This window comes from Canis lupus, chromosome 1 (assembly GCF_003254725.2).
Source record: "Canis lupus dingo isolate Sandy chromosome 1, ASM325472v2, whole genome shotgun sequence".
Lineage (NCBI taxonomy): Eukaryota > Metazoa > Chordata > Mammalia > Carnivora > Canidae > Canis > Canis lupus.
The window spans coordinates 108,880,814-108,894,018 of record NC_064243.1 but is presented as its reverse complement, the minus strand read 5'-3'; the positions used below and the strand labels follow the sequence as shown (position 1 = coordinate 108,894,018).

The following is a 13,205-nucleotide window of genomic DNA, read 5'->3' as shown; positions in this document are numbered from 1 at the left end:
AAAGAAAATACCTCCCCCCCAACTCCAAAATTCTTCCTATGGACCTGCAAAATGTCTCTAGGCTTGGCATATCTTTGTATTTTTCTGAGATGGAACCTTCTGTGATGCCCCTAAGTCTTATTAATGCTTCCCTGGTACCTATTTCTACTCTGGGAACATCATTCTGGCAAAGGATTTTATTTGTCTAGTTATAGCGTGTTGTTTGCACTGTGAATGAGGGGAGCTTTATAAAGAAGTTATTATTACACCATGTGGAAGAAACACCATAAGCTAGGAATCCTGGGTGGCTTAGAGGTTGGGTGTGTGTTTTTGGCTCAGAGCATGATCCCAGAGTCTGGGATTGGGTCCTGCATCGGGCTTTTTGCAGGGAGCCTGCTTCTCCTTCCTATGTCTCTGTCTCTGTCTCTCTCTCTCTCATGAATAAATAAATACAAAATTTTTAAAAAGAGACGCCAGAAGCTGCCTCCAGCCTCTGGAAATAACTAGGTAAGAAAGGTGGAGACCACTGATCAAACAGAGACATGGTGGTATATGGGATCTTGCTGACTGCAAACCCAATAGCTATTTCCTCTTTCTTCCTTGCTAATCCTACCCTGGATTTATTGGAAAATCGGAGGAGGTAACCAAGTCCAGGCTAAATCCTTGGTCCACTTGGTTCTCTAGGAAATGATGTCCCCCCCCCCAGAGGACATTTGAGAAATTACTGCAGGGATTTTGTGTTTTGGGGTCATCATCTGGTTCGCCAGTGAACAGTATTGCTCCCTTGAGGGCATTTTGGAAGTTTGCAGGGATTTTTTTTTTTGGACAACATAATACTGGGGGGTTGTTGTTGGCACTAGAGGGCAGCCCGGGCTCAGCAATTTAGCGCCGCCTTCAGCCCAGGGCGTAATCCTGGACACCCAGGATCAAGTCCTGAGTTGGGCTCCCTGAATGGAGTCTGCTTCTCCCTCTGCCTGTGCCTCAGCCTCTCTCTGTATCTCTCATGAATAAATAAATAAAATCTTAAAATAAAAAAATAATTTTTAAATAATGGAAAGAACTGCTTATATTATGTTAAATCGTAATGCTGAACTTTTCCAGTTTGGAAATTGTGTGCATAGCAAAGTCATGGCAGACCGGGAATTCATAAGATGTATACCCCCACTTTTGGAGTAATGAAAAAAATTTTTTTTAAGATTTTATTTATTTATGAGAGACACATGCAGAGGGAGGAGAAGCAGGCTCCATGCAAGGAGCCCAATGTGAGACTTGATCCCAAGACCCTGAGATCATGACATGAGCTGAAGGCAGGTGCTTAACCATCTGAGCCACCCAGGTACTGCCTTTTTTGAAGACTTTATTTCTTGATAGGCTTTAGGAAAGTATAAGGGGAGAATGAGAAAAGGGACCCTTTTAGATGTTTAATGAGTCTAGAAGTGCAGGAGAAAATAATGTATAGAGCAGTTTGCTTGATTTTCAGGGCGTTTTTTTTTGTTTGTTTTTTTGTTTTCTCACAAAGTGATCATTTTACAAAAGTTACTGCATACTCACAGATAATGGATCAGGTCACTCCCTAACCAATTAGAAATGACTACTTGCCATGGATCTTCAGGGTCATTTCAAGGTCAATATATTAACTAATAAATCATTTAATGCTAAGGATCAGTTTTAGCCCTTCAAAATAGTTTGACTTTAAAAAAAAAAACAAACAAACAAAATAGTTTGACTTTGACTCGCCTTATTTTTATTTCCATGATGTATGTACTTTTCACTTTAATAATATAAGACAACTCAGCCAAAGTGTTTATTTCCAAAGGCTTATCCCACAGACACTTGATATAACCGTCTGGTGCATGGTTATTCCAGACTTCCAAATATCTTTCCTTCACAAAGAGGTTATTTGAGCCTGTCATTGGCATTTTTCCCTGGGATCAGGAAGTAGAACAGCATAGTTCAAGAGTTGGGGATTCAGAACACTGAAATGAGGGTTTTAAAAAAAAAATTATTGTGGAAAATTCAAACATATACAAAAATAGAGGAAAAAAGTAAAATGAATCCTCATGTACCTATCACTCAACCTCAAGAATTATAAACTCAGCCAGGGGTGCCTGGGTGGTTCAGTGGGTTAACCATACGACTCTTGATTTTGGCTCAGGTGATGATCTCAGGGTTGTGGTATTGAGCTCTGCATCAGGGATCAAGCCCCCCTCCAGCTCCCAAGCTCAGTGGAGAGTCTGCTCCAGATTCTCTTTTCCTCTGGTCCTATCACCATTCCCCTGTGCGTGCACACCTTCTCTATTTTTTTTTCACACCTTTTCTATTAAAGAAAATATTTAAAAAGTAAAAATAAGCTCAGTAAGTTCCTTACTCCTACTCACTGACCATCCCCCTACCCTGCTAGTTTAGCTTTTTTTTTTTAAGTTTATTTATGTATTTTTAAAGATTTTATTTATTTATTCATGAGAGACCGGAAAGAAGAGAGAGGCAGAGACACAGAGGGAGAAGCAGGCTCCCTCCATTCAGGGAGCCTGATGTGGGACTCGATCCCAGGTCCCCATGATCACACCCTGGGCTGAAGGTGGTGCTAAGTTTATTTATTTTTAAGTAATCTCTACACCCAACAAGGGGCTGGAGCTCACAACCCAGAGATCAAGAGTGAAGCCCCTTACTGACTGAGCCAGCCAGGTGCCTACTTCTGTCTTTTTTTTTTTTTTTTTAATTTATGACAGTCACAGAGAGAGAGAGAGGCAGAGACACAGGCAGAGGGAGAAGCAGGCTCCATGCACCAGGAGCCCGACGTTGGATTGGATCCCGGGTCTCCAGGATCGTGCCCTGGGCCAAAGGCAGGCGCCAAACCGCTGCGCCACCCAGGGATCCCTTTTTTTTTTTTTTTTTTTTTTTTAAGATTTTATTTATTTACTCATGAGAAACAGAGAGGCAGAGACACAGGCAGAGGGAGAAACAGGCTTCATGCAGGGAGCCTGATGTGGGTGGAACTCGATCCCGGGACTCCAGGATCAGGCCCTGGGCTGAAGGCAGCACTAAAACGCTGAGCCACCCGGGCTGCCCTCCTGTCTGTTTTTAAGTGTTTTTTTAAGTAAGCCCTATGCCCAACGTGGGGCTTGAATTCAAGGTTCCGAGATCAAGAATCACATATCCCACTGACTGAGCCAGCCAGGCACTCCTAATTGATGTCTTTTAAACAACCCTAAGAATTCTTTGGTTCTAACAGGAAGGGGAGGAAAAGAATTGAAACTGGAATAAAAACACCACACAGATCTGTGTTCCAGGGTTCTCCACCCTGACTGCATTTTAGAATTATCTGGGGAGCATTTTGTAAAAATCCCAGTGTTTCAGCTCCAGCCCAGACCAATTAATCAGTCTCTGAAGGTGGGGCCTGGGCACTATATTTGCTGAAAAGTTCCCCAGATAATCCTAATGTGCAGGTGGGACTGAGAATCACTGCTTTGGTTAACAGTGAGCAGTCACCTGGGTGGAGGTAATTATATAATTCTGAAACCCAGGGGCCTGATCTATTGAATAAATGCTCTCCACCCCTTTTAAGCAACAAAGTCTCGGTTTAGGCAGCTGTTCTGATTAGCTGTTGCTTAAAAACAAACTGCCCCATGGGTGTATATACATATATATATATATACACAATCCCATTGTCTCAACAGGGTCTCAACGAGATATTTGTACACCCATATTTATAGCAACATTATTCACACAGTCTTGAAAGGTTAAAAGCAACCCAAATGTCTACTGAATAGGGACGCCGGGGTGGCTCTGTGGTTAAGCGTCTGCCTTTGGTTCAGGGCATGATCCTGGAGTCCCCGGATCGAGTCCCGCATCAGGCTCCCTGCACGGGGCCTGCTTCTCTCTGCCTGTGTCTCTGCCTCTCTCTCTCTGTGTCTCTCATGAATAAATAAATAAAATCTTAAAAAAAAAAAGTCTACTGAATGGATGGATGGATAAATAAAACGTACTATATACTTACAATGGAATATATTCATATTCAGCCTTAAAAAAAGAACATGGGGTGCTCCTGGATGGTTCAGTTGGTTAAGCATCTGCCTTCAGCTCAATTCATGATCCCAAGGTCCTGGGATGGAGTCCTGTGTTGGGCTCCCTGCGTGGTGGGGAGTCTGCTTCTCCCTCTCTCCTCACTCCCTCTCCCTCTCCCCTCACTCATGGTCTTGCTCACTCTTTATCTTTCTCTCTCAAATAAATAAATAAAATCTTTTTTTAAAAATTTTTTTTTTGTAAATTTTTATTTATTTATGATAGTCACACACAAAGAGAGAGAGAGAGAGAGGCAGAGACATAGGCAGAGGGAGAAGCAAGCTCCATGCACCAGGAGCCTGACATGGGATTCGATCCCCGGTCTCCAGGATCGTCCTGGGCCAAAGGCAGGCGCTAAACCGCTGCGCCACCCAGGGATCCCTAATCTTTTAAAAAAATCTCTAAGAATGGGAGATACTGCTGTAGTCAACTGTGCAAAATGCAATTGCCATAGCAATAATCAAGAGAACTTGATTCCCTTTGTTGCCATAATTATTTCCTTAGTTGGCATTATTTAACCTTAGGAATATTTGGAGTTAAATATAGAAAATTTCAAGTGGCTCACACCTCCAGAATTAATGTTTTGGTTTAAGGAATGTGTGCATATTTGGCTTTTTATATGCAGGAAGTATTTTTTTTTTTTAATTTTTTATTTATTTATGATAGTCACACAGAGAGAGAGAGAGAAGGAGAGAGAGAGAGAGAGAGAGAAAGAGAGAGGCAGAGACACAGGCAGAGGGAGAAGCAGGCTCCATGCACCGGGAGCCCGACGTGGGATTCGATCCCGGGTCTCCAGGATCGCGCCCTGGGCCAAAGGCAGGCGCCAAACCGCTGCGCCACCCAGGGATCCCCCTGCAGGAAGTATTTAAGAGAACCTGGCCTATTGGTTTTCGAATTTTTTCCCTGCATTGATTTAAAGATGTGGAATGGGGATCCCTGGGTGGCGCAGCGGTTTAGCGCCTGCCTTTCGCCCAGGGCGCGATCCTGGAGACCCAGGATCGAATCCCACGTCGGGCTCCCGGTGCATGGAGCCTGCTTCTCCCTCTGCCTGTGTCTCTGCCTCTCTCTCTCTCTCTGTGACTATCATAAATAAATTAAAAAAAAAAAAAAAAAGATGTGGAATGACTGAAGTTTGGCAGTCATTGTGTATGGGCAGTCCAGGTGGCTCAGCGGTTTAGCGCCGCCTTCAGCACAGGGCCTGATCCTGGAGACCTGGGATCGAGTCCCATGTCGGGCTCCCTGCATGAAGCCTGCTTCTCCCTCTGCCTGTGTCTCTGCCTCTCTCTCTGTATGACTATCATAAATAAATAAAAATAAATTAAAAAAAATAAAAAAATAAAGATTTATAAAACAAAATGTGTGTGCATGTGAGAGGGAGAGGGATAGAGAAAATGTTCCTAAACTTCAAATTAATGAATCTAGGGGAACCTGGATGGCTCAGTTGATTAAATGTCTGCCTTTGGTTCAGGTCATGATCTCAGGGTCCTGGGGACAGAGCCCCGAGTTGGGCTCCCTGCTCAGTGGCAAGCCTGCTGCTCCCTCTCCCTCTGCTCTCCTCCTGCTTGTGCTCTCTCTTGCTATCTCTCTTGCTAGTAAAATCTTTACCAAATAAAAATGAAATAATTTAAAAATTCATGAATCTAGACAGAGAATGTATGAATATTCATTGGATTAGTTTTTTTCTGTAAGCTTGAAAATCTTCAAAATAAAAATTTGTGGGGCGCCTGGCTGGGTCAGTTGGTAGAGCGTATGACTCTTGATCTCAGTGTTGTGAATTCAAGGCTCAAGGTAGAATTTTAAGTAGAATTCACCTAAAAAAAGATTTTGCACTCAACCATTGCGCCACCCAGGGATTCCAAAAAAAGATGATCTTTAAGTAATCTTTGCATCTAGCATGGGGCTCGAACTCCCAACCCTATAGCCACTGAACCAGCCAGCATCCCCATGATCTGGTTTCTTTCTTTCTTTTTTATACATTTTTAAAAAATATTTTATTTATTTATTCATGAGAGACGCAGGGAGAGAGAAGCAGAAACAGGCAGAGGGAGAAGCAGGCTCCATGCAGGGAGCCTGACGTGGGACTTGATCCTGGGTCTTCTGGATCACACCTTGGGCCGAAGGTGGCACCAAACTGCTGAGCCACTTGGGCTGCCCAAGAGTTATTTATTTTTAAAGATTTTATTTATTTTTAAATATTTTATTTATTTATTTGAGAGAGAGAGAGAGCACATGAGTGGGTAGAGGAGCAGAGAGAAATAGAGTCCCCACTGGACCAGGAGCCTGATGCAGGTCTTGATCCCAGGACTCTAGGACCATGACTTGAGCTGAAGGAAGAGGCTTTTTTTTTTTTTTTTTTTTTTAAGATCTAGTTTCTTCATTGATGCCTTTATCCAGATCTGTCCTATATCAGTCACCTGACTTGTCTTCAGTCCTCACATCTCTACTAGGTCATTTGCTTTCTCGGAGAGGTCATCTGTGACTCCACAGGACAAAATAGTCCTCTAGGGTTTATGTATCACCCAGCACAGGGCTGGGCACAGAGAAGGTGGTCAGGGAATACTGAATGAATGAGAATGTCAGAGAAACTAAATTCAGAAAGATAGAGAGTATTGGCAGAGGAGGGGAAAGAGAGTCTGGGAGAGAAAGATAAAAGATTGAGACATTCATTTGCATGAGAATGGCCACACTTCAGGGGCAGGGACAGAGAAGGAAACAACGGAGAGAAAGGAGAAAGAAGAAAGCAGGAGACAGTTGGTAGGAGGCAGTATCCAGGTAATCTAATGCCCTGTAACGAGTGATCCCAAAACACTGTGGTGTAAATCAATAGCAATAATTTATTTTGCTTACTGATCGGAACTTCTTCAGGCAGGACTCAGAAGGAATGGCTTGTCTCTGCCTCTGCTCCATCTGGTGTGACTTGACCAGCTGCCAGAGGTTGACCAGCTGCCAGAGGATCCACATCCAAGATGGCTCAGTCAAGTGGCAAGTTGGTGTTGCCTGTTGCCTGGGGTTGTCGGATTCCCTGAGGGTAAGGAGCTTTGGGTCTTCTCCACATGGACTACTTTACGGGCTGTTTTGGCTTCTCCTAGCAAGGAGCCAGGGATTAAAATCAAGTGTCCCAAGGGAGGCAAAGTGGAAGCTTCTATTTCTTTTCTTCTTTTTTTATTTTATAGCTTTACTAAAGTATTCACAGAGCACGCATTTCACATATTTAAAGTACAATTCTGTGGGGTTTGGTATAATGCATTAATTTTTTTTACAATTCTGATTAAAATATACGTTAACATTTATGCTAGTTATTTTATCCAGTACTTTGGTTACACTAATGATTTTAATCCACCACTTTAACCTTTTTTTTTTTTTTTTTTTTTTAAATTAAGTAATCTCTAGGGGCAGTGGGTGGATCGGTGGTTAGCCATCTGCCTATGGCTCAGGTCATGATCCCAGAGTCCTGGGATAGAGCCCTGCATTGCATCAGGCTCCTTCCTCAGTGAGGAGCCTGCTTCTCCCTCTCCCCACCTCTGCTCTTCCCCCCACCTCGTGCTCACTCTCTCTAGTGTTCTCTCTCTCTCTCAAATCAGTAAATAAAATCTTAAAAGAAAGAGAAAGAAAAGAAAGAAGAAAGAAAGAAAGAAAGAAAGAAAGAAAGAAAGAAAGAAAGAAAGAAAGAAAGAAAGAAAGAAAGAAGAGAGGGACACCTGGGTGGCTCGGTCATGATCCCAGAGTCCTAGGATCGAGTTCTCATCAGGCTCCCTGATCAGCCCAGAGCCTGCTTCTCCCTCTCCTGCCTCCTCCCCTTGCTTGTGCACTGGCTCTCTTTCTCTTTCTCTGTGTCAAATGAATAAATAAAATCTTTTTTTTTAAAGATTTATTTATTTATTCATTCAGAGAGAGCGAGAGAGAGGCAGAGACACAGGCAGAGGGAGAAGCAGGCTCCATGCAGGAAGCCCGATGTGGGACTCAATCCCGGGTCTCCAGGATCACACCCCCGGCTGCCGGCGGCGCTAAACCGCTGCGCCACCAGGGCTGCCCAATAAATAAAATCTTAAAAAAAAAAAAAAGAAAAAAAGAATGAATGAACTTAAACTCTGGGTCACACCGGGATGCTGCCATCCTTTCTGCCTGGGGTTCTTCCCCTGTTTTGTTATTTAAGCTTTACTTATTCTGTAAGGCTCGGCAGAAAGTTTACATTCTCAGAATATCCTTTTTCCGACTCCAACAGTAAGTCAAACACTATCATAGCTCTTTCTTCCTTCACAGCACTTCATGAAGTTTCTATTTATATTAATGTGACTGTTTTCTCTCTCCCACTGGCCTATGACTGTGCCTAAAGCAGGAGTATGTCCACTTTTACACTATTATATCCCAGTGCCTGGCACAAAGTCAAACACATAGTAGGGATATGGTAAATATTTGTCGAGAACATTTAATGAATAATTCTTTGATAAGATACTGCCTGACTTCCTTATAAGCTGATCAGCACAACACAAGGCAGATCCATGTTTCTTTTGTTCAACATATTTTCTTTCTTTCTTTTTTTTTTTAATTTTTATTTATTTATGATAGTCACATCACAGAGAGAGAGAGGCAGAGATACAGGTAGAGGGAGAAGCAGGCTCCATGCACCGGGAGCCTGACGTGGGACTCGATCTCGGGTCTCCAGGATCGCGCCCTGGGCCAAAGGCAGGCGCCAAACGCTGCGCCACCCAGGGATCCCATCCATCTTTCTTTCTTTCTTTCTTTCTTTCTTTCTTTCTTTCTTCTTTCTTTCTTTCTTTCTTTTCTTTCTTTCTTTTATTTATTTGAGAGGGAGAATGTGCAAGAGAGTACAAGTGGTGGAGGGGGAGAAGCAGACTCCCCACTGAGTGGGGAGCCTGATGTGGAGCTCATCCCAGGACCCTGAGCAGAAGGCAGATGCCTAACTGACTGAGCCATCCAGGCACCCCTGTTCGCCGTATTTTCACAGGGCCTGGTGCACAGTCATTGTGATAACTGGTCAGTCTCCAAGATGATCTCTGAAGGATCCTTCCCCTTAGTATTCATATCCTGTATTGTCCTCTCTCACAATGAATACAACTGGATGTGATCAATGGGATATTGCAGAAGTGACAGTGTGTGAGTTTCAAGGCTGAGTTATAAAAGGCATTGCTGCTTTCAGTGGATCTCTCACTCTGGGGGAAGCCAGACAACGTCATGAGGGCACTCCAGCAGCCCAGTGGTTATGCCCACGTGGAAAGGAACTGAGGACCCCGGCCATCAGCCAACATCAACTTGCCAGCCATAGGAGTGAGTCCCCTCGGAAAGGGATCTTCCATCACAAGCCATTAGATGACTGGAGCCCCAGGTGACATCTGACTGCATCATCATGAAAGACCTTGTGCCAGAAGAGACTAGACGAGCTGCTCTGAATTCCAGACCCACAGAAACTTTAAGAGATAATAACTATTTATTGTTGCTTTAAATCTCTAATTTTTTACATAATTTGTTCCATATCCATAACCAAGAGTAAGCATCAGCTTTTTTTGAGTGATATTGTGATCTTTTTTTAACTGTTTTTTTTTTTTAATTTTTATTTATTTATGATAGAGAGAGAGAGAGAGAGAGAGAGGCAGAGACACAGGCAGAGACACAGGCAGAGAGAGAAGCAGGCTCCATGCACCGGGAGCCCGACGTGGGACTCGATCCCGGGTCTCCAGGATCGGGCCCTGGGCCAAAGGCAGGTGCCAAACCGCTGCGCCACCCAGGGATCCCGATATTGTGATCTTTAATGAATTTCTACTCTTTTCTGAGTCCCAGAATTGTAATCTGTAAAAGGGGATGAAATGTCCATCTTTGAGGTTCACAGAGTATGTTCCTCAGGGGCGTGATCAGAGTACATAGTAGACGCTTAATATACCACCAAGAATATAACCTCCTGATGAAGTACGTGTGCCACACAGCTTGGATTTGAATCCTAGTTTTACCTCTAAGATAGTAAGACTTCATTCAGGCTACTAATACTAAACATTTTATTTATTCATGAGAGACAGAGGCAGAGACACAGGCAGAAAGAGAACCAAGCACCATCCAGGGAGCCTGAAGTGGGACTTGATCCCGGGTCTCCAAGATCAGGCCCTGAGTCCAAGGCAGGCGCCAAACGGCTGAGCCACCCACGCAGTGTCCCTGAAATAGGAATATTAAAGAAACTAGAATCTTACAAGGATTAGAGAAAGAATTCATGTAAAATCCATTTTATTATTTTTTTAAAGATTTATTTATTCATGAGAGGCACAGAGAGAGAAGCAGAGACACAGGCAGAGGGAGAAGCAGACTCCATGCAGGGAGCCCGATGCAGGACTCGATTGGGGGTCTCCAGGACCATACCCAGGCCGAATGCAGGCGTTAAACCTCTGAGCCATCCAGGGATCCCCTAAAATCCATTTTAACTCTATGAGAAGGTAGCTATTTTTTTAAAAAACATTTTACTTATTTGACACAGGGCACAAGAAGGGGGAGCAGCTGGCAGAGGGACAGGGAGAAGCAGGCTCCCCTCAGTGTAGGGAGCCCACGGCAGGGCTTGATCCCAGGTCCCTGAGATCATGACCTGAGCAGAAGGCAGACACCCAACCATCTGAGCCACCCAGGTGCCCATGAAGACAGCTATTTTTTTTTCAGTGCTCTACCTAGCCTGAGACCAATAGCTGATCCATACAAGTGCTAAATAAATATTTGTTGAATGGATAACAAAAAGGCACCTTGCCTAAGAAAAATACGGAACAGCTAGCACTAGCCTACAAGGCCCTACATGATGCCCTACTTGCTTCATCTATGATTTCACCTCTTACCAGCTGCCCATGCTCTCACTCTGCTCCAGCTACCTTGCCCTCTCCACAGTTCTATGCTAGCCTATTCCAGCTTCAGGGCCTTGCACCTGCTATTTGCCCTGACCGGAAATGCTCCATTTCCCAGTTATCCACACGGCTTGTTTTTTCCCTTCAGATCTCTGTTCAATATCACCTTCTCGGAGAGACCTTCTGTCTGGCCCCTCCCGCAACCCTGCGGTCCCATATCTGGCTTTTTCTCTGCAGCGTTTATCACAGCCTAATTTCTATTCTTCGGGCTCTCAACAGAACATAAACTCCATGAGGGCAGTGATTTGTCTATTTTATTCGCTGCTCTATTTCACAACACGCCCAACAACGGAATTTCAGCAGCTGCTCGATAAATAGTTGCTGAATTAATAGCGCCATAAACGAGCATTTGGGTAGCGGCGGTCTCCAGAACAAGAAACCGCGCCATCTTGGAGGTAGTTTTGGTTGGAGCCCGGTCACGTGACTGGCAGTCCCCGCTGGCCCGCCTTTGAGGCTGGGGAGGTCCACGTGGTCCCGGGTTCTAGGGGCGGGCCGGGCGACGGAGGAGGTCCTGCGCAGGCGCGGGCCCGCGCGCAGGCGCAGACGCGGCCCGGGCGCGCGGCCGGCGGCGGTTGGCGGCGCGTGGGGCCGGCGGGCGGTTGCCGTGGGCAGGACCCGAGTGCAGGCAGCTAGAGCCGGCGCCATGGTGGAGAAGGAGGAGGCTGGCGGCGGCATCAGCGAGGAGGAGGCGGCGCAGTATGACCGGCAGATCCGCCTGTGGGGATTGGAGGCCCAGAAACGGTCAGGGCCAGAGCGCTTGTGGGGCTGAGGGTCTGGAGGGGGGCGTCTGCCCTGAGGCTTTCGCGGCCCTCACGGAGCCGGAGGGTCTGATTTGAAGCGAGGAGGCGGGAATTATGTGCCGGGGGATGGTGGCGTTCTTGAGAGTCCCCGAGGGGTTGGTTAGGGGTGTTTCTGGAAGATGTGGGAAGCGGCGACCTCCGGGGTGGCACGGAGGGTCGTTCCGAGGGAGGCCTCTGGAAAGGGACGGTGGGCGAGCCTTGAGGAATGAGGAGGACTCAAACTCCGGGCCGCGGCCGCCCGGAGGGAGTGGTGGTGGGCGCTTAGGGGTAGGAGGGCGCAGGGGAAGGGTGAAGTGGGAGCGTAGTTCATTCATTCCTAGGTAGTGGGAACCCGTTCTCTGCTGGACGCTGAGGGGACTGGCGAACCGAACAGGGGCGAGCTTGCCTACCTGTGGCTCCTAAAGGGTGGACCAGTATGAAAGGAGGAGGGCTTGGGGGAGTTTGGGAGCAAGTTATTTCAAGTGAGACTCTAGAGAGTCCTGGAGAGCCTAGGGGCTGGAGCTACTCAAGAGGTTGCTTATGCCTAGATACGGGGGTGTGTCTAGAGAGAGGACTGCACACTGGGGTTGGGCATACCTGGGTAATGAATAGATATCGGAGGGGATGAGGACTTTGAAAGAGGTGATTGATTTGATCAAATATATATATTTTAAATGTTATTTATTCATGAGAGACCGAGGCAGTGACATAGGCAGAGGGAGAAGCAGGCTCCCTGCGGGGAGCCCGATGTGGGACTTGATCCCAGGACCCCGGGATCACGCCCTGATTCAAAGGCAGACGCTCAACCACTGAGCCACCAGGCACTGGATTTGATCAAACATTTATTGAGCACCTGCCACAAGCACTGTTTGAGGCACAGAGCATATATTAATGAACTAGAAGGACTCCTTGCCCGCATGTAGTGTACATTCTGGTGAGGGAAACAAAAAACATAAATAATGTATTAAGTAATGCAAGTGCCAGAGAGAGAAATATAGCAAGGTAAGAGGATCAATAAAGGATACTGAGGTGGGAGTGCTATTTTGATAGGGAGGCCAGGGAAGGCCTCTGAAGAGGTAACATTGAGCCTCAGACCTGTATAAAGGAAGAGAGTCATGTGGAAGAATCTTGCTAGCAGAGAGAAAACAGTGTAAATAAAATCCTGAAAAAAAAAAAAAAAATCCTGGAGGCCAGGGCATGCTTGCCAAATGAGAGAAAGAAGGTGATTGGAACCAAATGAGGAGTAGCTTTTTTTTTTTTCAAAGGAGGAGTAGCTTTTTTATTCCAAGTATTCTGGGAAACTCACTGGAGAGTTTTGAGCTTAGGGAATAACACAACCAGATTTGCATTTCAGAAGGTTCACTCTTGGCTGTGGGGAGAATAGGTTGAAGTGGACAGAAGTGAAGATGAGGATTCTGGTTAGGAGATCTGTAATAATCCCCTTGGGACCTAAGTCGTGGTAGCTTGAAACTCTAGAGAAGGGGAGAAATGTACT

The 13,205-nt window shown here is 45.6% G+C and overlaps 1 protein-coding gene across 3 annotated transcripts in view; it reads left to right on the top strand.

Moving 5' to 3' along the window:
* The first annotated feature begins 6,906 nt into the window (after nucleotides 1-6,906).
* The window catches only part of SAE1 (SUMO1 activating enzyme subunit 1), an 82,484-nt gene continuing 76,185 nt past the window's right edge, over nucleotides 6,907-13,205 (top strand). The window contains exon 1 of one of the 3 annotated variants that reach the window (XM_025424542.3): nucleotides 6,907-7,069. Coding sequence is in view for 1 of the 3 variants with exons in the window: in XM_025424541.3 (XP_025280326.1) it covers nucleotides 11,575-11,672 (98 nt within the window). In the remaining 2 variants the exon portion in view is untranslated. Of the gene's footprint in view, nucleotides 7,070-11,468; nucleotides 11,673-13,205 lie in introns of those variants that run through there. The other 2 variants (XM_025424541.3, XM_025424543.3) reach the window with 2 other exon arrangements.